Raw genomic sequence first — 26187 nt, 5'->3', positions numbered from 1 at the left:
AAGGGCAGGTCCATGAGTCACTAAAAACCATACCTCTCTCTAATAACTAGAATGGCGAGAATATCAGATAACTTTGCTATGATTTTAACCAGTGAAACCCTAGTACTTTTGGCTCTGTCCTAGAGAAGGAGATTCCAAAAGTCAAACAAAGAATGAGCCAGTTTGGCTATGGCTTTTTTATCAAAAGGTAAATCAACTACTAGCCTACTACCAGCCAAGATTCCCTGTTAAGAGTTAAATTTATCAAGTTCAAGCCGATCTACTATGCTTCTCAAAGATGATAAAGACATCATCACACTGATGTGGTTTGTTTTGAAGGATTGTAACACTGGTTGGCCAGTTCCAAAGTTTTCTTATTGCAATTCGGATAGGAAATTCGACCAAAGACAAATCTGGATTGCAATCTAGGTGGATCATGATCCGGGGATGAAGGAGATCTAATATTCTGATCCGACGGATATGATCGAGGAGATCTAATAGGTTCACCATATGGTTTTTTTGCGGGAAAAGGACTAACCAGAGTCCATTCTTGATCTTGCTCTTGGATATGTCAAGTATATTCGCAAATTCAACTAGGACCTTCATTTCTCGAAACCCAAAATCCGAGGCTGAATCCAGGGATCGTGAATACTATCTTTGTTGTATATGGTGAAACCAACTTCCTTTGAAGAAACTAAGAATTTAGAAGCCCAATTTTGTAGTTGTTAAACATTGAACAAAGGAAAATAACCTCCAAAGAATGCAGGGAGAATTGCGCCAATCGATTCCTTGGTGAGTCTGATATTATATCTTCCAAACTCTGTGATGCAGAAGAATTATATGAGTCCTTCTACATCATATTAGTTGATTGAGAGATGGATATTGCGCTAGATGCGGTCCACAAAAGACTGGGCAATATTGAATTTGCGACCCAAGGGGGGCATGGCTACGTGGTGGGTGAGGAGAAGTGGAGTGGCTGCCCCAGGAGGCTGTGGTTATCGGTGTCGGAATAGCAGGCGGCGAGGATGGTGGTCGCCATAGGCCAAGGTGGCCTATGGAGGGGGTTATGTGGCGAGGGCTAGGCAAGGGCAAGGGCTTTGTCCCCAGTCGTCTCTTCTCGTGAACTTCTTTTTTCTTTCAGATTTTCTATTGTTCTAGCTAGTATATTAATTTTAGTTTAGGGATAAGTTTTACAACCTAGCAGGGTTTGAAAAGTGAGAACATAGGGTGCAAAGAACTAGGCTATTATATCAATGGAAATAAGGGTGACATGTCATTTGGAATCTTGGATGCCATCTGCGACTCTAAGGAGTGGGAGGTGCTGTCGCTGAATATTCCAGTATTTTACTCATATAACATTCCACGTGGTTTTGTATTTTAGTATTGGCTCCCAATTCACCATCTCACAAAAGCTTGGTAAATGAGTATTGAGTGTAGAGGCTAGGGTGAGCGGGGACAATGAAACAGAGCACACATGTGTAGCCAAACCTCTTTGAGAAAGAGAAATAAAGGTTCAGATACAAGCATACTCTAGGGCTTGGTCCTAATCATAATGGATGGGTAGCTAATGCACTTACCAACATACATAAGTGTAAGCATGATTGGACCTTATAAAGGATGCACTACTCTCTGTTTTCTCCTTGTAGCCTCCAATTATTTTATCAGGTTAGTACAAGTACCCAAAGAAACACAAACAAGGTCGAGGCTCCCGGGAGAGATAGTGGAGTGGCAATAAAGATGTGTTGGATCAATGCAATCCACTATGAAATATGAATGGGGTGCATCTGGAAACACACCATCTCTATAAAAACATATGGGCATAGAAGGATACAATATTCTCGTATTTGCGAGGAGGGGAGTTAGGGACAATAGTAATGTACTCGTTGAGGAGATAAGATATCAGTACATATCTCGCGAAACTACACAGTAACTTAAAAAGGTGTACGAAGAGGAATTTCACGGTGTAAAAACTAGATCAATTTTGCCTCTTTTCCTCCTCAACTGGCTCAACTATAACCCACTTACCTCACGAGGACCTAGGGTAGGACCTAGATTTTATATTACACAAGCGAAAGGGCCAAGGGAGAGACCGGGGACTTGGGGATTATACATCACCGAAGGCCTCCGCATCACTGGTCACGAGGGGGTCACAGTGCCTAGCTCGCCGAGCCACTGGAGGCAAGACAAACGGGCATCAAGAAAAAATATGTGAGTGGGCCAGAAGCGAAAAAGCAAAGTCTGACAGAGTCACTCGTGTAGTCTCCGCATGTAGGAAGCGTGCGCCTCCCTGCACTGCATGATGCCCTTTGAGATCCAGTATGGATTCCATAAGGTTCCCATACTTTTTCCCTAAGGAGTGACCCTGGGTTATCGAACCCACGAGATGGTGTGCACTATGTCAAAGACTCTGATAAGTTATTTCTAACAAATTAAATTCCAGTTTATCAATCAGACCTCTAAAAACCTTTTAGATGTAAACACTAGTATTAAAAATGGCATGGGTATGAGGTCTTACTCTCACAACCTATATTTGTGCTTGGGATCTTAATGATATTAAACCATGCTCTGGAAGAAAACATCTAGTGTGCTTCCGACGTGAAGATGCGGGGGGGTGTCCAAAGTATGTCTTGACCGGTGCGCGCATGCATCAAGAGTCAGTTATCCAACCGATGGCCCTTATTGCTGCATTAGGAATAAATATTCAGACTTCACGTTGGAAGCACACTAGATGTTTTCTTCCAGAGCATGGTTTAATATAATTAAGATGCGGGGGTGTGTCCAAAGTATGTCTTGACTAGTGCACGACATGCATCAAGAGTCAATTGTCCAACCGATGGCCCTTATTGCTGCATTAGGAATAAACATTCAGATAAAAGCATTGGGAGTTTAATGGCTACACCTCATTCATCCCCAAGGAATAGATTTCCTCTATCGTACTAACCCCTTTTCTCACTTCTATTCAGGATAGTGTTCCACGCACTCCTCGCTCTTTACCTTCTCCTTGATCAATCTACAGGGTCTTGGGTACCTGTGGGGCCTTAGAATGAGAACAAGACAAGAGACAGTTCCATAGCAATCGGACACATACAAATAACGTCAATCATATGAAGTCATTCCCACGATCCTTGGCACAAATACATCGGGTTACAAGGCCGTGCCTAAACCCATTGCCTTACTGAATTCCTCACACATGGTGATCGGATCGCAAGATGAAGTTATTGAAGATGACATAAAGATGAATGATTGATAGATAATATGTCTTTACAATAGTTGTCGGTTGCGATATGTCGGTTACAAGTATGACTAACTTGGAGATGGATGGATACGGTGATGGTGGTGGTGGCTATGAAGATGAGATGGGAAATGATGGCGACTAGGGGTGGAATGGAGGATCACCTTGATCTTGTGCTCCTCAAGCTAGGCACAGAGCAGCTCCGCCTACAGCTCGGCGACCATCATGGTGGGTCGCTCATGGGTAAAACCTTGGCGGAGGGAAAAGTAAAACCCTAGCTAGGAGGGGGTTGGGAGAGCGAGAGGAGAGGGCCAAGAGATACTGCGACAGGTTGAGGAAGGGAAGAGACCCGCTTGACTTTTGTGGTGGTCGGGTGAGTGTCGACTAGGCCTAAATCGTGTTGTTCAGGCCAGGGCCTAAACTCTGTTTTTTAGGGTTAGGCGGCGTAGACTCTGTTGGTTCGAGCTGGTTTGGAAATGTCCAGCCTAGTTCCCTAGGCACATCTTGGCGATCTAGAAATTGCATTGCACTAAAAAACATGTTTTTCGTGAGAGACACATATTTGTTTCTCGTGGATGCACAGATTTATTTCGGCAAGAGGCATAGGTTTTCCTCTCAAAAAAGAGGGAACATGTATTTTTTTTTTGTTTCTTCCAAGGGGGGCACGTATTTGCTTCTCGTGGAGGCACAGAATTTGCTTCCGCGAGTGCCTGTCAGAAAAGAAAAAAAATTGTGTTTTCTTTTTTTGTGCTTCCGCGAGAGGCATAGATTTGCTTGTCGTGGAGGCAGAGGTTTTATTCTCGCGGGAGACTCAAAAAAGAAAAGGTCGTGTTTTGTTTTCTCTTTTCTACTGTGAGGGCACAGGTGTGTTTCCGCTAGAGGCACAGTTGTGCCTCTTCGAAAAGGGGAAAAAAGTGGGGGGGAACCATTCTTCCGGCTCGAGCTTATTTTTCCAATTTTCCGGGGTTTTTTGTGAAAAAAAAGTTCATCAAAACCTATTAACATATGATCTAGTTTCGAAGATCTGGACACCAGAAATCCAACGACAAAAACGGTTCAGGATTTAGACGCACGGTTTAAGAGATAAAACATTTTGGATAAGCGAATCTAAAAAAAGGAAACACACGGTTTGTGACAAATGGCGCACCTACATTACGCCACTTCTCGCAACCCGAAAAGATGGGAGTGACCTTTGCAAGGGATACTCTTTAACTAGTGATTTCACTAATTGGCTCCCACTGCGCTAGTTATAGTGTATTCTCCTAATTGGCGCCCACTTATGTTCCATTGGTAGCTAAATGGGCCAGCCCGTAACATGATCCCACTATCGGTTTTGGGAATCTTTTGGTTTCTGGGCTGGTTTTCGGGTTTATTTATTACCAAATTTTTCAGTTTCCTTCTTTTCTTTTCTTTCTAAATTGGAGAAATTTTACCAACTTCAAGAACATTTTTTGAATTCAAGAAATTTTTTTAATCCATCAACTTTTCTCAAATTCCTGAATGTTTTATCAAAATCGTGACCTTTTTCCAAATTTTGATCTTTTTACGAATTCTTGAACTTTCTTACCTATATGATGTTTATAACACTTTTTCCCCAAAAAATCGCAACTTTTTTCAAAATTTGACCTTATTCAAACCCAATGAACTTTGTATAAGAAATTATGAACTTTTTCTTGAATTTGTTAACATTTCTCAAATTCATGAATTGCTTTTGAAATCATGAACTTTTTAAAAATTCACGTTCATGAATTGTTGAATTAAGCAAACGGATGTTTTACATTGTATAAATATTTCTTAAAATTTAGGATTTCTTCGTCGGCATAATGTGCGATGCGATGCCTCTGGGTTCTTCCCCCATCAAGGGCAATATGCTCTTGACCTGTTGGACCGTGCTAGCATGACCGGCTGCAAGCCGGCCACCACGCCTCCTGAGGTCAAGCCGAAGCTCTCTGCCACAGCTAGACAGCCTGCCACCGACGCCGCTCTCTACCGCAATATTGTTGATGCACTTCAGTACTTCACGCTCACCAGACCAGACATTCAGTTTGCGATGCAGCTAGTTTGCGTGCACATGCACTCGCCGTGTGATGCTCACTAGTCTCTGGTCAAGCGCATTCTATGGTACATTCTCGGCAGGCCGACCTATGCTCTTTGTCTCCGCGCCTTCGCCTCCACCGAGCTTCTTGCTTACACGGATGCGAATTGGGTTGGTTGTCCTGACACCCGGTGATCCATGTTTGGAAACTGTGTCTTCTTCTATGACTCCCTTGTCTCGTGGTCCTCTAAGCGGCAACCTACCGTCTCCCGCCCGAGTGTCGAGGTTGAGTATTGTGTTGTTGCCAACGTCGTTGCCGAGACTTGTTGGTTGTGTCACCTGCTTGGTGAACTTCTGGTTTTACTTCCGAAGCCTACAATGATCTTTTGTGATAATGTGTTTGGCCACCTATCTTGCGGCCAATCAGGTGCAATACAAGCGCACCAAACACATTGAACTGGATGTTCACTTTGTGCGCGAGAAAGTTCAATTGGATCAGCTCCATGTCCTTCACGTACCGACTACCCAACAGTTCGCCAACATTATGACCAAGGGGTTGCCAACCGCTGCAGTTCAGGAGTTTCACTCCAATCTTTGCATCGCCGATGCCGGCGCTTCGACTGCGGGGGTGTTGAACGTGACATATTTGTACTTATGTCTGATTGCTCTTCCAATGATCTCTAGCCTTGTATAGATTAATTACTAGAGATATTGTACGGTTAGTTGGCTTGTCAAGCAAGACATCACCTGTATATATTGTAACAGACTCCGATGAATACAATGAGTTGCATCCTATAGTCTTCTACACCAACTAATAAGCTCACCAACCTTCCCTCATGTAAGCATGACACGCCTTAGCAAATATGTATGTATGTAGCCTTGGTCATCTATCCCCTTACCTAGTATGTTGGCAGGATTGTGATAGCAGCCAAACAAACATGAACATGGTCAGAGGGAGAGAGAGAGAGATGAAAATTACAATGGCTTAAAGCAGTGCAATCTGTTGTGAATGGGAGGCATGTGTAAGCACCTCATCCGCCGCAAATGGAGTGGCCGTACAGATAGCTCGACTCCATCGGTTTCCTATAAGACGGAAGGTAGCCTAAATTTGAGGTGACTGCAGAGGGACCAACGGAATAGAACAGTGCATATCAGATTAAAAACTAGCACCATGGTGAAGGTGCACAGAGAATTAAAGAAAAAACTGAGGAAGTTTATCGTGTACAAAATGGATCCATGTTTGCCTCTCTACCTCCTCAGCACTGTCCTCAAGTGCATACCGCGATAATCTCAGACATAGCATCGAGTCCACGCAAATTCGGAGTCGAAACCAAGGGCTTAGAACCTGAGGAAAACGTTCATGAATGGAGAGTTTCACCTTGCTTAGGGCCGCCGTATTTTTCGTTGTGTTGTACGTGAGGCTCAAGGGGGTGGCCATGCTCTTGAGCAACGATGGGTGGATAGAGAGCGAGCGCGACAGATAACGTGGGTGAACATCATCTGGTTATTGGTGTCTCTAAAAGGGGAGAAAAGAATTTGCACTTCTAGCATAAAAAAAATTCAAAGTTGTATTTGAAGTTTAGAGTATGCAGATAACGTGTTTCTTTTTGCATTCATGTTTGTATTTGAATTCGATGATGGACGACATATATGGGGCTTTGTATGAGGAAACCTTCTAGCTGAAAAGATCTACTGTGCAAATTAATATGTTCTTTTTTGTACCACTATGCCTGTTTCCCCTATTTCAAATATATATAATGTACCATTTTACAAATTCCAAGCAAACATTTAATCCGTCAGATGAGAAATGTAAAGGGCAATCCTTGTGGCTGCGCATCTACATTGGCGTGCCCCGTGGGCCCCTCGACTATGCCATACATAGGTCAATGCAGATGCATCGTGTAGGTTTGCTGGGGCGAAGCATCCGGATCTCCTCCTCGTGCTTGTATGTCAACAATGATTGTGTTGAGTGATGGTTCTTGTTCTACTACTAAACTCGGAGCTTCCTTTTCGTTTTATGTCACATTTCATCGGCGGTTTGGTGCCACTTCTATGGTTTCTTTGCATTGTTGGCTATAGATATAATAAAGTGTCATTGAGGGCGGTGGAGGCGCCACGGCGATAAATCTGTGGCATCAAAGAGGTGATTGTCATAGATTTTACATGATTTTTGATTTTATTTTTATATAGATACATCACATGTGTATATGTGATGGATTAGCAAAACAATAGTTGTGGGCCAGCTGACCCCACAAATATAACGTTGATTCGCCATCATCGAGGGGCAATGGCGATAAGGTTGTGCTGGTGTCAACATTTGTCACTTGTTATGACGTGCGTCCGACTTCAGACTAACCTTGCTATTGCGCCCGGACAGTAGTTCCCGTCGGGTTTCCTTATTAACCGGAGAACTCTCTTCTAATAATACTCCTATATAACAAATGAAACTTCCCCCTTGGTTTTTAGGCAAGAAAAACGGGATTTTGTTATGAATAATACGTATATCAAGTTATGTACTATTTGGGTTCTGGTGGACCGCTGCCTGTTCAGGGGTTCAGGGCAACCTTTGGCTCACTTCATTTGAGAATCCCCGTCCACCACCGGCGCACTTGCCACCGGAATTCCCCACCGCCGCCGCTGCCCCGCCGTCGCGGCGTCATGCTCCACCTCCGGAACCGCATACTCCCCCACCTCCTCTCAGCCACGCCCTCTCCTTCTACATCCCCACTCCTCTCTCTCGACCGCCTCCTCTCCGCCGTTTCCCCGAACCCTAGCTTCGCCGTCGGCGACTACCTCGTCGACACCTGCGGCCTCACCCGTGCCCAGGCACTCAAGGTCTCCGCCACGCTCTCCCACCTCAAGTCCCCCGCCAAGCCCGACGCGGTCCTCGCCTTCCTCGCCGGCCTCGGCCTCTCCGGCGCTGATGTCGCGGCCGTCGTCGCCAGGGACCCGAAGATCCTCTGCGCCGCCGTGGAGAAAACGCTGTCCCCCGTCCTCGCTGGGCTCACCGGCCTCGGCCTGTCACAAGCTGAGATTGCGCGCCTCGTCTCGTTCGCCCCCGCCCACTTCCGCCTCAGATCCGTCGTCTCCAAGATAGAGTACTACCTGCCGCTCTGCGGCTCCATCGAAAACCTGCTCCAGCCGCTCAAGCAAGGCTCCTCCATCCTCGGCTCTGACCTCGAGAGGGTGGTCAAGCCCAATGTCAATCTCCTAGCAGAGTGCGGGCTGGGTGCTTGTGATATTGCCAAGCTCTTCATCCGTGTGCCGAGGATACTTTATGCCAAACCAGCGCGTGTCCTGGAGATGGTTGCGTGCGCCGAAGGTATAGGTGTGCCCCGTGGCTCCGGAATGTTCAGGCGCGCTCTGCAGTCTGTTGCATTCCTCAGCAAGGAGAAGATCGCCACCAGAATGGACTACTTGAAGAAGACGGTTAGGTGGTCGGATGCGGAGGTTGGCATTGCTGTGTCCAAGGGTCCATCTGTGCTCGTGACGTCAAAGGACATGCTGAAGCGCAGGTCTGAATTCCTTATCTCTGAGGTGGGGTTGGAGCCGGCGTACATTGCCCGCCGCCCATCATTGCTCAATTATAGCTTGGAGGGCCGGCTCAGGCCCCGGTACTATGTTATGAAGTTTCTTACGGAAAACAGATTGCTCAAGCGTGCCATGTGCTACTATACATTTGTCAAGGCCACCGAGATGGAATTCTTGGACAAGTTCATATGCCCTTACAAGGAAGCTGCACCACACCTTGCTGAAGACTATGCAGCTGCTTGCAAAGGGGAAGTGCCAACTAGATTCAGGTTTACATGAACCAAGAATGGTCTATGAATTTGGTAAACTCTGTACTGTGCAACAAAGTTTTCATTGTGTGGTAAGCTGGTAATTCCTATTTCGGTGTACTTTGCCTAATTGGATGTTGGTCTTCCACTCTGTTAGATGCGGTCATGGTCGTTGCTAGCTGTTGGTTAAACTGATGATTTGAATCCTGAATCTTAGTGTATCATCTGGTAGAGAAGAAATCATGGCTTGTTGCCTTGTTATGAACTTGTTCATCCTGGTGCTGTTATTTAACACATATATTGAAACTAGGAAAGTGTGAGAACAGGCCATTCTCCAATGCATTAAAAATTCTGTGCTGGCTTACATTGCTTATCGCCTGGCAATGCTTCATTATAGCCTGGAGGGCCGGTTGAAATCCCAGTTTTGTGTTGTAAAGGTTCTTAATGAAATTAAAATTCTAAAATCTTTACTGCACCACAAAGATTTTGGTTGGCGCAGTAAGCTGGCAAACTTTGTTTCAGTGTGGTTGCCTAACTAGATGTTCTTCTTTGCTGCAGTATATGTTTGTTGCTATCGCTTGATGAAGCTAATAATTAGATTCATGAGTACTAATATGTCCATGTCACCATAAATTTCCTTTGAACGACAGTTCTGCTGCCCCCCCCCCCCCCCCCCCCCTCTCTCTTTTTTGGGGGGACTATTCTGGACCTGTCAATGTTCATAATATGTTGATCAATCTGAGGATGCAGTTTTGATGAAATATCCATTCTTCTGCAATATCTTTGTTTGAAGGGATTAAATTTGTGAAAGTAATCCATGCTTTACTAGTCTGTCTTGTATTTCTTATAATGCCCTATTGACAGATTCTTTCAGTTGAAGGGACAAATGATCTCAAAACTGAATAATACAGTTGTACATTTTGTATACACGGCCTATCATCTAGTCCAAATACTATGGCTGGTTAAAACCAAGACTCCTCAGATTTGTACCAATCAAGGGTTTACATGTGTCTAAAGCTATGTTTTTCTATCATGATTTATGCTAGAAAATGGTTAGAATATTTACCTCTGTTTTGTGTGCTTTACTATGGCTGTTTAAAACCATATGCCTCCTCAGGTTTGCACCAATAAGGATTTACATTACATGTATCTAAAGCTATGTTGTTGTACCTTGATTTATGCTAGAAAATGGTGAGAATATTTACATCTCTTTAGTGTGGTTCCCAATCTGCCTAGATTGATGTTACAATCTAGGGTGTTACATTACAGGCTATGCTTTATGCAAACCAGAGTTAGCTATTTTTAGTTGCAAGAATATATCTTCTAGATGGCATCTATTTCTGAGAGTTGTAAAAATATATCTTCGCAACTATATCAAGCTTGTACTGCTGACCTTTGTACCAAAACTTACAACTACTGGACGACATGAATTATTAACTATGGTGTTTTACTGTCCCGAGAACAGATCACTAAATCTATATGCATATTTAACAATTTCTGCATACATTGCTTTGCTTCCATGGTTTGTAGGGTTCTGAATTCCACTTTGCATTGAGATATGAATGTGCTTCTTAACTCTATACTTTTTAGTTGATATTTGTTAGGTTATGAGATGACATCAAAATTATATGCTTGTCCTCCACAAAATCCCATGTCTTTATATTGCCGTTGATTGATGCACTATAATGCTTGAGAGCTTTAGGTAGTGTTTTTCCTTCGATTAAATAGGTAAGCTTGCAGCTGAGTTGTAAAGAATCAAGAGATAAGTTGTAAACAATCATTTAAATTTTCTGTCTATGGCTGATGTGGTTGTCTTTGCAAAGACCATCCTCCATTGCTATATTACAGTTCTCATTTGTTTAATATACGTTTAACATTTCCGAATACATGCTTAACATTTTTTGTAATGTCACATACATTTTTTTAAATGCGTAAACATTATTTCAATGGCTGAAACATTTTTTGTGTCTGCTATAAAAAGAATCACATATTTTTGAAATATTTATTTTATATTTTTGTAATATTTTTTAACTATTTGATTAAAAAATTTCATAAGTAGCAGACATTATTTGAAACAAGTGAACTTCTTAGAAAGGTCACCAATGTTGTTTTAATATGCTATCAACATTTTCGTTGAATTAAGCTAACAATTGTTTAACATTGTATTAATTATAATTTACAAATTAATGATTCCAACATTTTAAAAAAAATTGTTTGGAAGTGGGGCTTTTGTCTCACAGTGTTCCGTAAAAAAAATTGAAAATGAAACTAAAAGAAGAAACGAAGAAAGGAAAAAACAGGATAGCAGACGAACTTACTTGGAACCTATCTGCAAAATTACGAGTTGAGGAGTACTCGTTGCAAAGATCACTCCAACTCTCCAGGTTGCGATAAGTGGCGCACATGTAGCGGATCCATTTATTCAAAATGTTTTATCTTTCAAACTTTGCGTTCAAATCCCAAACCACTTTTACCCCACTTTTACCGTTGGATTCCTCGCGTCAAAATCTTCAAAACTGAATCCCATGTTGATAGGTTTTGACGTACTTTTTTTTTCATGAAAAAACCTGGACGAAAAGACCGAACCGGAAGCATTGGTTTTTTTCCTTTCCGGAGGAGGCATGCCTGTGCCTCTCGTGGAAGCAAAACCATGACTCTCGCGGAAGAAGAAAAAAAAGAAAAAACATGCATTTTTCGTTTCCGAGGAGGCACGGCCGTGACTCTCGCGAAAGCACACCCGTGCCTCTCGCGGGAGCAAAACCGTGACTCTCGTGAAAGGAAAAAAATGCGTTTTTTGTTCGTTCCCGAGAGGCACGACCGTGACTCTTGCGGAAGCAAACCCGTGACTCGCAAAAGGAAAAAAAAGACAGAGAACGTGTTTTTTTTGTTTCCGAGAGGCACGGCCGTGACTCTCGCGAAAGGGAAAAAAAACAGAAAACACGTTTTTCCCCGCTTTCGAGAGACACGGTCGTGACTCCCGCGAAAGCAAAACCATGACTCTCGCGAAAGGAAAAAATGCATTTTTCGTGCAAAAATATTTTTTTTTATTTTTTTTTGTCGAAAAGCTAAGGAAAACCAAAACATCGAAAACAACCAGGAAAAAAAAACCATTTCAATAGCCGAAAATGCGTGCGGAAAATAAAAAAAATTCAAAGGGCGCTCCCAGAGCGCGACACGTGACGAATGGCTAAGAGCGTGCCAAGTGGTGCTGATCGTTGTAAGGCCCCAAAAAGAGCGCTCGTTAACTAGTAGCTCCCACCGGAATTCCCTATTGGACGCATGTTGCGTCTAAATGTCGACCTTTCACACAGAGACTTACCGATCGATGGATGACCTGGGCCGGCCCACTAACAGGGTTGCAGCACTTTCGGTTTTGGGAACCTTCTAGAGCTTCCCAGCCGGTTTTCCTGGTTTTGGGACCTTCTAGAAGGTTCTTTGAACCGGTTTTCCTGTTTCTTTTTGGTTTTTGGTTTTTCTTTTTAGTGTTTCTGTTTATTTTTGCTTGTTTCTTTTCTCTTTTCATTTTGCTGTTTCCTTTTTCTTTCTCATTTCATTTTCTATTTTCGCCTTTTTTTTCCTTTTTGATGTTGATATTTTGTCTTTTTTAATTCAAGTTTTTCAGATTTTAAAATATGCTCCACTTTATTAAATATGATCATAAATTCAAAAAATTACAAAAATTTCAAAAAATGTTCATGTATTTGAAATTTGTTCATAAATTTAGAAAATGTTCATATTTCATAAATACTTCTGGCATAGTAAAAAATGTTCGCGGTTGCAAAATTTGGTCTAAAATTCAAAAAATGTTCACATTTGAAAAAGTGTTCAGGAATTTCAAAACATGTTCCTGGTTTCAAATTTCTTGTTAGATATTTCATGAAGTTTCACTTTCAAATATTTGTTCACAAATTCAAAAAATGTTTATGGTTTCATAATTTTGTAATTTCATCAAATGTTGCATTTTCAAATATTTGTTCAAAAATTCAAAAAATGTTCACGGTTTCAAATTTTGTTCAGAATTTCATAATTTACTCACAACTTCAAAAATGGTTCAGGTTTTTCAAAATAATTTTCCGCAGTTTCAAATTTTTGTTCGCATATACGAAAAAATGTTCCTGTCTTTTACTTTCCTTTTTTCTTTCGTTTCATTTTTTATTTTCACATTTTTTTCATTTTTCATGTTGATATTTGTCTTTTTTAATTCTTTTTCAGATTTTTAAATATGTTCTGCTTTACAAAATATGTTCCTCAATTCAACAAATGTACCAGAATTTCAAAAAAGTTCATGTATTTGAAAATTTGTTCACAAATTTAGAAAATGTTCTTATTTCAAATATACCTCTGGAAGTGTAAAAAATGTTCGCAGTTGCAAAATTTGGTCCGAAATTCAAAAAGTGTTCACATTTGAAAAAGTGTATGGGTATATCAAAAAAATGTTCGTGGTTTCAAATTTTTTTGTTAGATATTTCATAAAGTTACATTTTCAAATATTTGTTTACAAAATCAAAAAATGTGCGCAGTTTCATATTTTCGTAATTTCATCAAATGTTGCATTTTCAAATATTTGTTCAAAAATTCAAAAAATATTCGCAGTTTCAAAATGTTTTGGTATTTCATAATTTGTATACAGCTTCAAAAAATGATTCATGTTTTTCGAAAACATTTCCTGCAGTTTTCAAAAAAAATTGCATATGCGAAAAGATGTTCCTGTCTACAATTTTTTCAGATATTTAAAAAATCTTCGCACTTTTTCAAAATATAAAAATTCAGAAGAAATGTGCATTTTTAAAGATTTTCAGTAGAGTAACTAATTTCGGTTTGATACAGTAGACAAGTCTGGTTGGTCGGTTGTGCTCGGTTATTTAAGTTGCGCGTTGGTTTGGTACAACGAATGGTAGACAGCTCGGGTGGTTGGGACGATGCATGTGCAAGCTGATGGTTGCTGGTTCGATTCCTTCCATCGCGCCTGATTCTGTTTTTTGCTTTCTTTTCGTTCCAGCGATACATCTCTATGGGCCGGCCCAGCCACGATGCCTCCCTGTGCGTCGGGACGACAATTTGACGCAAAGAGCGTCCTATAGGAGCTCCCGCTCCCACCGGCCTGGGCGCAGTGGCCTAACGGGAGCGGTCGCTCCAACTCCAATGGACTATGGGCCGCTTATTGCGAGGCAGACGCCGGTGGTTGGCTGGCCTAGTAGGAGGGGCGTTTCCTATTTGGCGCTGCAGGCGCCCGTTAATGCGCTGGGCCGGCCCATCTAGTATTTTAGACTCGCAAAAAATATGCTGCAACGGGGACTCGAACCGACAACCTAACAGAGAGGAACTCTTCGTAGGAACCACCAGGCTACGCTACACATGTTGATCTGTTGTACTCTTTTTCACTTCTTCTTTAGTGCCATTCGTTTTTTTCATTTTTCTTTTACTATTTTTCTTATCCTTTTCTGTTAATTCTTTTTGTTTTCTTCAATGCGCGCTTTTTTAAAATTTGTGAACCTTTTTTCTTAAATTGAACAACTTTTTTTCAAATTCGATGAACTTTTTCAAATCCGACAATTTTTTAAAAAAATCGATGAACTTATTTTCAAATTTGATGAACTATTTTTCAAATCCGATGAACTTTTTGAAAAGTTGATGAAATTTTTATAATTCGATGGACGTTTTAAAATTTAGTTAACTCTTTTTCAAATTCGATGAACTTTTTCAAATCCGTGAACGTTTTCAAACTCATGGACATTTTTCAATGTTGTGAACTGTTTTTTCAAATTTAGTGCATTTTTTTCCATTTCATGAGCTTTTTTGAATATATGAACCTTTTTTACATTGGCCAACTTTTTATGCATGTTCGTCAACTTTCCAAAAAACATCATATTTTTCCATACATTCACGTTTTTTATTAATGTTTCCAAATAAGTCAAAATCTAAGCGAGGGGCTGTACAATAAGTAGCGCTGCTATGTTGGTTCTTAAATCAACATACGCTAAAATGAATTACTAGCAGCCATTGGGTGTACCGATTCGCCAACCTCGAAGACTTGCGTCTGGGTGTGAGTTCGATTCTCAGGGAGCCACCTTTTTGGATGCCTTTTCGCGTAATAATACAGCTTTTTTGTGCGTGCGCGTTTGTGGGCCGGCCCAGCAGGCACTACCGCAGGCGCCAGATGCCTTCAGCGGCGCTGAAGGCGCCGAATAGGCGCTCCCAGTAGGAGGTGGCTCGTCATATTACTCAAAATCTTTTTTCCTATTTTTACATTTATTTATAAATTAAATGCATATATTTCACAAACTTAAGTTTACTTAAGAATTTAGAAACATGTATATGAATTTTTTTAACATTGAATAAAATTTGTTAGAGGATTTTAAAAATATGTATCTGAAAATTTTAAAAAGCATGTATGTGATGTTAAAAAATGTAGCGATAATTTTAAAAAAGTTTCATACCAGTAGAAAATGTTTCAAAAATTATTCCTGTGTTTCAAAACGTGCTCATGACATTTAAAAAATGATATATACAATGTAAATAAATGTTCGTGTAGATGAAAAATATATAGTTTAAGAAAATGTTGTTGGCACTAAACAATATACAATGTATAATTGGAGAATGTTAACGTATTTCCAAAAATTGTTCAAAACATGTATCTTACAATAAAATGCACATCAGCGAACCAAATTGTGATTGAATGGTTAGGAGGAGAATAGTATCCCAACCCACCAGAGTTCAAGTCCTAAACTTGACATTGATACTTGCATTTTCTTGAATTTATTTCAGGCATTCCGGCGATGAGCATTCAGTAATAGGAGACCTTCCCATCGACTAGGAAGGTGGTTGTGACGTCATAAAAGTAATATATACATCATGTATTTGAAAAATGCGTAATGTGTATCAGAAAAATGTTTTCACATGTACTCTGAAAATGTGTGTACTACAGAAAAGAGTAAACATGTGTTTAAAAACCAATAAAAGCGACAAAGAAACAAAAAGAAAAGAAAAAAAGTGAAGAAAATGAAGAAAACCAAAAAAGAAACAAAGACAAAAAGTATAATGAAGAGAGAACGAAAACCCGAACATGAGGCTATAGTGTTGAGCATGACTCCGGTCTTTGGTACAAGCTCCGAAAGCATCATCCCCCACTAGCTTGGCAACTCAATGTTAAGGTTGAGATCAAGATGCAGACAATGGAGCAGGTGCACACATGTGGCCAAACCTCCATCTAGAAGAGGAAATTATGACTTGTGTACTAAACATATTCCGGGACTTGGTCACAAATGTAACAGATGGTTGCCAACTAATAAGCTCACCAACCTTCCCTCGTGTAATCATGACACGCCTTAGCAAATATATATGTAGTCTCGGTCATCTATCCCCTTACATAGTATGTTGGCAGGATTGTGATAGCAGCCAAACAAACATGAACAGGGTCGTGGATCTAGAGAGAGAGAGGGAGTGGTGAAAATTACAATGGCTTAAAGCAATGCAATCTGTTGTGAATGGGAGGCATGTGTAAGCACCTCATCCGCCACAAGTAGAGTGGCTGTACAGAAAACTGAACTCCATCGATTTCCTACAATGAAAGGTAAATTAAATTTGAGGTGACGGTAGAGGGGCCATCGGACCTGCGGAATAGAGCAGTGCATATCAGCTCAAAACTAGCACCATGATCAAGGTGCACTGAGAATTAAAGAAAAACAGAGGAAAAGTTTATTGTGTACCAAAGGGATCAATGGTTGCCTTTGGTACACAATAACAGGTGGATAGAGAGCGAGCGCGATAGGGAGGCACTTGAGAGAGAGAAACTAAAAGCTGAAAATTGAATTGCCGCTACATAAAGGCAGCATCACAGCTATTCCTCCATGTCCCCGCTCTATTTTTTGGCCCTGCCATCAGAAACACTATTTTGAACAGTAGTTCTCTCTCTCTCTCCCTCTCTCTCTCATGTCTCAGGGTGCATCCCCTCACAAGGCACTGGTTCAGGGGTAATGTCAAAAATGAACTTGATTGGCAGGTTGGCATGGCCATGCTAGCAACATTCCACAAAAGGATCAAAACTGTCACTATAAAAAATACAAAAAGGTAGAATTACATACTATGTCGAACACAGAGTGACATGCATTTCATTTGGAGACAAAATTTGGAACAAAGTTGCAGCATACCCCAAGTAGCACAGAACCGCGGCTAGACTAGACTCACCCCAACACTCTGGTGTCACACCCGCCAGCGACACCGACACCTCATTGGCCATCAAAAATCACTAACTTACTTTTTTGCTTCGCTATATCATTTAAAAGATAGCTCTCCTCTGTTTCCATTAGATGTAGAACCATCAACTTGAGGCACCTTGAGATTGTCAATTGTACCTGTTAATAAATATTTTTCGTATGGGGTTAATGGATGGATAGCTAACGCGCTTACCAACCTTGCAGATGTAAGCATGACCCACCTTTATAAAGGATGCACTACCTTTGTAGCGTGATGCCTATCTTATAAGGACAGTACTAGCACCCAAACTAAGTTGAATGGAGTAGAGGCTCTTGGGATAGGAAGAAAACATCATTTACGACAATCAACATGGGTGTAGAATAAGCTCAACACCACATTTCCGAGAGACTAGGAAATATTAGCGCAAAACTGAGACGAGTGGAACAACCATTGGAGGAGTTATGTTGCTAAGGTTGGTAGGGTAGATAAAGCGAGGGGGCAACTCGGGGGGAGAGATATAGAGTGCGGGTGTCGGCTCCCCACAATCTTGTCACCATACATGTAGATTACAAGGCTCCTTGACTTTTCAAAGACTACTCAGAGAAAATCCTCAATTTTCCTATCATTCTATGTAAATTTCCATAATGAAAAATATAGTATGTGATTATCAACTATTCTGCAAATTTAGGATTTTGAAGGGAGGAGGGTACTGAAAAGTTGTCTCGGCATACAACAATACTTGAAGTTGGGAAGAAATCCAAAAAGTAAAATGACATTTTCAAACACATGGAGAAGCAATGCAACCTGCATTTCAAAACAAAAGTCATAAAGTTATGAAACTGGAAATTTACATTTCCATTAGAACACATCGTCAGACATTAAAAGGCCTATAAAACCTACATGCGAATAGTTTGAAACGAAACACAAATAAAACCTCCAATTCAAGATGAGAATTAGGTAAGCATTCTTGATACAACTCTACCCTTCTACCATTGCACCAAACGCTAATGAAACACTTGAAGATTGGTGGGTTCGATCCAGAGGCTTGCTGGCCAATACTAGTATTAACATAGAAGGTTGTCGCATGCACATGATCTCGGTTGCATGGATTCTTTGGAAACAGAGGAACGCTTGAGTGGTTGGTAATATGCATCAACAGGTCAATGAGGTCACCTCACTCTCCCATTTATTGGATTGATTCCAGCGATAGAAGTTGGCCATGCAGGTGGGGAGTCAAATCTTAAAGAGTAATTAGTGTGTGCGTGCATGCGTGCACGTGCGCTCTAGCCTATTGATGATAATGGGGATGAGCTTCTTGTAAAAACTTTTTGCTTCCTTCTATTAGAATATGTTACGCCAATGGTAACGCTAAAAACACGATCACAGGACTGAAGGCTCCAGGCCCTCCAACGACAAATGCTAACTACAAGTTTCACCTTGCAAGCACCGTCATGTTAAGATTTTCTGTTGTGCAAGATGGTATGTTGAATTCAGCTTGGAGTTAATTGACATGGGGATAAGATTTAGAAAGGAAAATAGAGGCTACGAAGAAGAAAAATGGATTAGGCTATGCTATCAATGCAAAGATGGATGGCATGTCATTTCCAACCTCCACTTGCCACTGAAATTAAGGCTCGGGGACGAAGTAGACTCTAGGACCTGGGCACGAAATTAATGGATGGGTAGCTAATGTGCTCACCAACCTTCCTCCGCATAAGCATGATCGACGCTTATAAAGGATGCACTGCTCTCTATATTCCCTTTGTAGCCTCTAACTATGTTATAGGGATAGTGCTAGCAGCCAAACAAACACGAACAAAGTCGAGGCTCCTGAGCAAGAGAGTGCAGTGACAATAAACGATGGGTTGGATCAATGCAATCCTTTATGACATATGAATGGGAGGCATATGGAAACACATCGTCTCAAAGAATCATATGTTTCTTAGCCAAGAGCATTAACAAACTATTTGCAAGGAGTAAAGGCATGGGCAACACTAATGTACTCACATGGGAGATTGCGGTATGAGTCAAAACCACTCCTTGCCCATATAGTGACATACAAAAAATGAAAGTCGACCAGAAATTTGCAGTTGTACAAACCGGATGAATCAAAATTTTGCCTCTCTTCCCCCTCAACTACAACCACGCCTCACGAAAACCTAGGGTTTGTGCACATTCAGAATCGAGACCTAAATTTTTACAATACGCGAGGAAAGCGGGAGAATGCGGACAGGTAGGGACACAGAGTGGACGTGTTTGCGGGCTACAACTTAGTATAAATCAATCACTAGTTTAGTGATAATTTTCCAGCCAGCGTTGAACTAATTCGCTGGTTTTGCGGGATATGCAGGACGCCGCTTGCATCCCTACGGACAGGGAGTGTACCTACCCACATCCATCATTGGTCGCTGGAATCACAGTGCCTCTCCTGGCCAACGGCTGTTTGGTGTGAGTAAGGTAGACAGAGAAGCACGGTAGGTGTGCACACAAGAGGGGGCAGTGGAGAATGAGAGAGGGGTGCAGGAGGCGAGACGAATGGACCGAGGGAAAGGGCAAGAAAGATGGGCGGAAGCGAACAAGCGGAAGACACAGAAAGTCACACAACACAAAAAGCAGGCAGGCAACCAGCACAGTTCTCCTTTTTTACGAGTAATACAATCACAACTCAGCGTCCAAAATTTAAAGGAAAAACAACGAATTTGCACGAATCAGACCAAACACGCCCTAGCCAGAAATTTGGTAGAAATTTTGTTACCCGTTAGTTAGAACATTGGTAGAAACACGAATTAGGGTTCACAAAAAGGTATTATTATGACAAAAAACTTGGCAACTATCCATTTATAAATCCATGTTTTGGTCATAGCACAGAACTATGATAAGCTACACTTTGGTCAAGATCCAAACATATCCCAGGACTTGTGAAGGTGTTCCTCTTGTCAGCGACAGCAAATCCTTGCAGGCAAAGCTGCCCCACAACAGCAAAGGACTCCAGCTCTATCACGAGATGAAGGAGCCCAGTTGTTGTCTCCCACTGCACTAACAGGCCTATATTCTTAAGTGGTGTCATAGTAAAAGATCACGCTATTAGTATTTCGAATTGCTCCAGAGAGATTAGAGTGTCTTGGCCCCTAGATTCATACTTTTTCTCGATCTTTTGAATTTTACCGTAATAATTTTGACATTGCCCCCTTCATTGGAAGGTTGATCCCATATATTCTTGACAGTCTACTAGATGTTGAAGCCAGTAGTTTTCAAATCTGAATAGCATTAACTTAGGTACGAATGTGACTATCTAGATGACACTAGAAGTATGATCAGAGGTGGTTTTGGCCAATGTGATAACCCAGGTATTAGGGTAAGCAATAGTCCAAGCTTATGAAGAAAGGACAAATCCAAACGCTCAAACATAGGGATGTCTTGCATATTGCTCCAATTATAGCTTGTTCCCTTTAAAGGGATTTCGACAATGCTTAGGTGATTAATGGTAGCATTAAAGTGCATCATGCCTTGAATGTTGCCCCTTTTCTGTTTTTATTATTAGGGTATCTGATGAACTTGAATTCTGTTGCAATGATCCAGCCTTTTGTCATCCAACTATTAAATGTTTGTAACGAGTCCATAAATGCTGATCTTTCTTTCGATTGGAAGGGTCCATAAGCATTTGTTAAGAACGAAGGGTCTGCTAAGCTAATGGAAGTGAACGAAATAGATAAAAAAGAAATCATTCTGAAGAATCTTCTCCCTTGAAAATACTATCATTCCGTAAAATTACCAACCCCATAAGGCCACTACTAAAGGCGTGATTTTTCGATCTCCAGGGGCAGTTTCAAGTATCTTTGGTAAAATTCTTTCTTTATTTCCTGATACACAAAATGACGCACCATTTCTTCAATTTTATTTGATATAGCAGTCCATCTTTTCTCATAGTTAATTCCCCAAATATTCAAGATTAATAGTATCAAGCATATGTGCTTCTTGGACTTCCTGGGACACCTCAATTGCATTATTCAAATTTAAATGTTCAATCCAAGTTGTAGGGCCCTGTTGGACTAGCTTCTACTTGTTTGATCGGCTGAAACTGGAAAGTTGGCACTTCGGTTCCATTAAGTTCAGGTTGTTGAGAGTTGGACTTGCTATCTAGAGGAGTTAGAATTGGCTGGAAAAAAATGATGGTTATGGAGGGGAATTATGATCCAGTTCATGTGCTACGACATGTTGAGTATTCAGCTAGTCTTCTTCCAGTAGTTTTTGGAGAGAGTCAATTAGTTGAAACAGTGGTTGAGGCATGTACAATTTTTATGATGTGTCTCTTTTGGATCAATCTTTGCAAGTGAACCATTTGGAAGCATTGTTCAGGAGGAGGAAGGACCAAGTTAAGATTTGGGAGCTCTCGGAAAAAGTGCTAGTTTCTTGTGGGCCACCTCCAGCAATGGAATTAATAAATCTTGCTAGCTTCAGTAATAGCCAGAGATAGTGTCAGACTGCTTTGTACCTCCGGGTAAAGCTATTAATCTATGTTGATGTCTAATGGTACCAAAAGATCATTCATTTATAGGAACTCGGTATTATGTAACTCTCGATTAATATTTTAATTCAGAGGCATAGCCCAAAGTCCCCAGCTCATCCTCCTCTGTTTCTCCCTCGTCTCTTCCACTATTTGTATATTTGAAATTGGCTGGATCTGGTGTGCTGCATTGACATTATCAATTCCTTGTTGCTGAGGTGCATTAACTTGAGCCAAAGGTAGCATTTCAATCATATGATTCTCTTGATTGAGATGAATATGACCCTAATCTAGTCTTGGGCGAGGATTTCCATCAATTGGGATGGGATCTTCATCCGGTGGACCACCACCCATCATTCACTACAAGGGAAAACCATATACACAGAAACGTACCAGTAGCGCGGGTCACAAAGAAGCGCTACTACTACTTAGCACTAGCGCCCGACAAATAAACGCGCTGCAGCTAAGCTTATAGCAGTAGCGCGTCAGACGAAAGAAGTGCTACTACTACAATTCCGACACTGTTCTCAGCAGTCTAGGAATAGTAGTAGCGAGCTTACGCAAAGCGCGCTGCTGCTAAGGTTGTTGTAGCAGTGTGTTTTACACGGAAAGCACTATTGCTAATGAAAATAAAATAAAATAAAAAACATATAGAGAAGTAAATGAAAATGGAAGAAATAGAAAAAGGGGAAAGGAAAAAAAGAAAATGTGAAGGAAAATAAAAGAAAAAGAAAAATAAAGGAGAAAGGCATAGCAGCATCGTGCTTTTAGGACAAACGCTATAGCTAAAATAGCAGTAGCGCGTTCTCTTAGCCAGCGCTATATCTAAGTTAGCTATAGCTAATGTAGCAGCAGCGCTTTTCCGTGCCCGCGCTACTGCTATTTTTGTCTTAACCGCGCGGTTCTTCTTCCCCCCGGCCACTTCCCCCAAATCCCCCCTCGATTTGCTGTCGCCGCCGTCGTCGCCCTACATCGCCGTCGACCGCCGCGCGCTCTCCCGTCGCCCTCTGCACGCCCTCGGTGGCCGCCGTTGCCGTCGCCCTACATTGTCGCCCTCCTCCGCGCGCCCTAGCCCCGACCCCGACCTCGACGCCGCGTGCCCCTCCCTCGGCCGCTCCCTAACTCCGTCGGCGCCCTAGGTGAGCATGCCTACACCTCCTCCTCCTCCTCCCCTACCTCTACCTAACTAGGGTTCATCAAATTTTAGGGTTCATCTAATTAGTTAGGGTTCATCAAATTAGCTACTACTTGTAGATGCTTAAGTAGTTATATAGTTGTTGTGCACCCAATGTAGTTAAGTAAATATAATTGTATACTAGATGTTAATTAGGGCAGTAGTTGTAGATGCTTAAGTAGTTTTTAGGACAAATTCCTAGGGTTCATCAATGGGTGCTTAAGTAGTTGTAGATGCTTAAGTACCTAGCTAGGGTTCATCTAATTAGTTAGTACTTGTAGATGCTTAAGAATTAGGGCAGTAGGGTTTAACTAGATGTTAATTAGGGAGTAGTGTTTAGTTTAGAGAGAAAAAATCAGTATAGTTTTTTTACTGTTTTTTAGTAAGTGTTTAAAAGAATTAGTAAGAAAATTAATAGAACTAGTTTATTTTTAGTAAGAACTAGTTGAATCAATAGAACTAGTTTATTTTTAGTAAGAAAATTAATAGAACTAGTTGAACAAGTTTATTTTTAGTAAGACTAGTTTATTTTTATTTATAGTAAGTGTTTAGTTGAACTAGTTGAATTAATAGAACTAGTTTATTTTTAGTAAGAAAATTTAGGTATATGAGATTTGATGATCTAATTAAATTTTTACTATAGAACTAGTTTATTTTTAGTAAGAAAATTAATAGAACGAGTTTATTTTTTTAGTTAAAGCAATTATTCCCGCATTGACGTCAACGATGCCTATCCCGCATCCTCATCGTCAACTCGGCAGAGGAGGCCTACTTGATCAGAGGGGTCATGTCCGGGACTGGGCTCCACCGGGCTGGTACTGGGATGTGCTACCTTCCGGGGGCGCAGCTTGGTGAGGAGCCAGCCCGTCATTGACCCGAACCTTCTTTGGTGGCGGTCGCGTGGGCCAGTGACAGTGCGGAGGCTTGAGGCCCCCACAGAGGTGGTACGTCACTGTGTTAGCAAGGAGGACGAGCACGTTCGTCGCTACATGGTTGCGTTAGAGGGAAGGTTCTCCAATACCTGGCAGGTTCTTCAGGGATCTCACTGGAGCTATGATCCTGTGATGGTTCCTTCTCTTTGGTTGTCCACCACCCGCGCTGATACCCGTCGTTCGCTAGGGTTTTAGGTTTATTAATGAGGTTATATGTATGATACTATTCGAGATGTATTAGTGATAATATTCGATGATGTACGGACGCAAGAGATGATTTAGTTTTGCTTATTGAATGCATGCTAATTTGAATACTAATCTATTTTATGATTTTGTTTTGCTTATTGAATGCTCAAATTGGAGAACTACTCCTATTTTGAATGCTCAAATTGGAGAGCACTATGCAAGGTGTATGCATTTGATTAGTTGATAGCTTATAGGGTTTCACTAAGTCCTTAGATGAGGATAGTAATGTTTTTATTTATATTTTGTTTTTGCACCCAAATCTCCATGTCGTCGCCGCCGTCGTCCCCGTCACGGACCCCCTCCGACCTCGAGGTGATATCAGCCAAATCTCCATGTCAATATGAGTCCTATAAGATATTTTGAAATGTTTTTGTTCATATTTCTAACCATTGAAATGCAATGACCATCAAGTTTGAATGCGATGACCATCAAGTTTGAATGAAAATGGGATATGTGCTTGCCCAAGTGGCCATGTTTGCAGGTAACACCTCCGAGTGGCCTATGTTTTGCCGGAGTGTTGAGTAATTTCCGTTCCAGCAAATTTCAGGCGCTCGATATATCCTTTTTAGCAAAGGTCATGCCGGATTTTTCCGTGAATTTTGGCATGACTTGTGCTAGAATATGTAGGAAATATTGAGTGGCCTAGATTTTCTAGAAAGATAATTAAACGACATTTCGGGTTGACTTTAAGTCTGTCGAGGCTCCATACATGACAATCCAAAAATGAGTGAGGGAGAAAGTCTGCACCATATATGAGAGAGGAAGAATCCTGACTGTTGTCGTGGGGGTCATTTCTCCTTCTACTCCTTATGCTAGACCTTTGTTATGCACTAGGGGAAGGAGGAGTAACAACCATCACCGACGGTCGAAAAATCAGTGAGGGAGTGTGTCCACCATATATAAGAGAAGAAGAATGCCGACTGTTGTCGTGGGGGTCACTTCTCCTTCGTTCCCGTGTTCTAGACATTTTGGTTTAATGCACTGGAGGACAAAGGGAGGAGCGACCATCACAAACGTTCGAATATATACACCACGTGAGCTGAGAGTTTTCAAAAAAAGACTCGACGGACCGATAATCAACCCGTGCTAAATAATAATAATCTAATTTAATTTTTGTATTTTATATATTGAATTTTAGAAGTTTAATCTTTGAATTATGAACATAGGAAATGTCGTCAGACGACGAAAGTCTCGCGGAGTGCTCCTGGTGCGGCGACAACCAGGGTTTCTGCGACAGGTCTCACTTGGTAGAAGGTCCGTGCTTCAGCATTAAGCTTCAGGAGACCTTCGATGCTGAAATGGTACACAATGACGCAAAGTGTTTTTTTCGTAATTAAGCTTGACTTCTTCTTCTTCAACGTGTAATTTTCGTCTTTTACAATTCGACTAGCTTATCCCATGACATGCAAGATGCTATGTCTTGGAGAGGATGGATTTTGAAGATCATGAAAATATGGAAACAAAGATAGTTCACCTAAGGACCCATCATGGTTTCGATTTTCCTGTAAATCTATACAATTTTGTGAGCGTATCCCATTTTGGTTGCCCGAGTTGGGAAACACTTTGCAAGGCATATGATTTCCATGAGAGTATGCTTGTCACCATAGATTTTGGTGATCCTGACATTGAGGAAGACAATATGGACATTTGGGTCCTTGTTGATACGCTTCCAATTCTACCGCTATGTGAGTTTTTCAAACATAGTTATTAAGTAATTTATTGTTTATTTCAAAAATAGTTTACAGCTTATTTCCATTGATAGCTTATTTTCATTCTTCAAAGAATGTGCGGAAGATGGTAGACAGAACCTACTACACCGATGGCGCAGAATTAACTTAACAGGAGAAAAATCATCTGATTTCATTTATTAATGATCTTGAGAATTACAATATCTATTATCAAACTCCTACACATTATGGTCAATACGTGCCACTAGTGCACGTGTTGAACTACAGTAACATCCATGGAGACGGCATGGTAAGATCTTTTACTAGTACGACATCCGTGCATCTTTTGCATAAATTATTCTAAACCTAAACTACATTGCTAACTACGAAGTTATTACTATGTTTTTCAACAGAAAATCCTGAAGGATTGTGTGCCTCATCTTATG

General features: G+C 41.2%; 1 protein-coding gene across 1 annotated transcript; it reads left to right on the top strand.

Annotated features, from left to right (window-relative positions):
• The first annotated feature begins 7772 nt into the window (after window positions 1-7772).
• Window positions 7773-9290, top strand: LOC123072352 (transcription termination factor MTERF15, mitochondrial). The gene has a single exon (XM_044495912.1). The coding sequence runs from the start codon at window positions 7905-7907 to the stop codon at window positions 9054-9056; it is 1152 nt and encodes a 383-aa protein (XP_044351847.1). The 5' UTR covers window positions 7773-7904; the 3' UTR covers window positions 9057-9290.
• Window positions 9291-26187: the final 16897 nt, after the last annotated feature.

The sequence above is a fragment of the Triticum aestivum genome, chromosome 3B (assembly GCF_018294505.1).
Source record: "Triticum aestivum cultivar Chinese Spring chromosome 3B, IWGSC CS RefSeq v2.1, whole genome shotgun sequence".
NCBI lineage: Eukaryota > Viridiplantae > Streptophyta > Magnoliopsida > Poales > Poaceae > Triticum > Triticum aestivum.
Note: the sequence above shows the minus strand (reverse complement) of the source record. Positions and strands in the feature narration are given on the sequence as shown.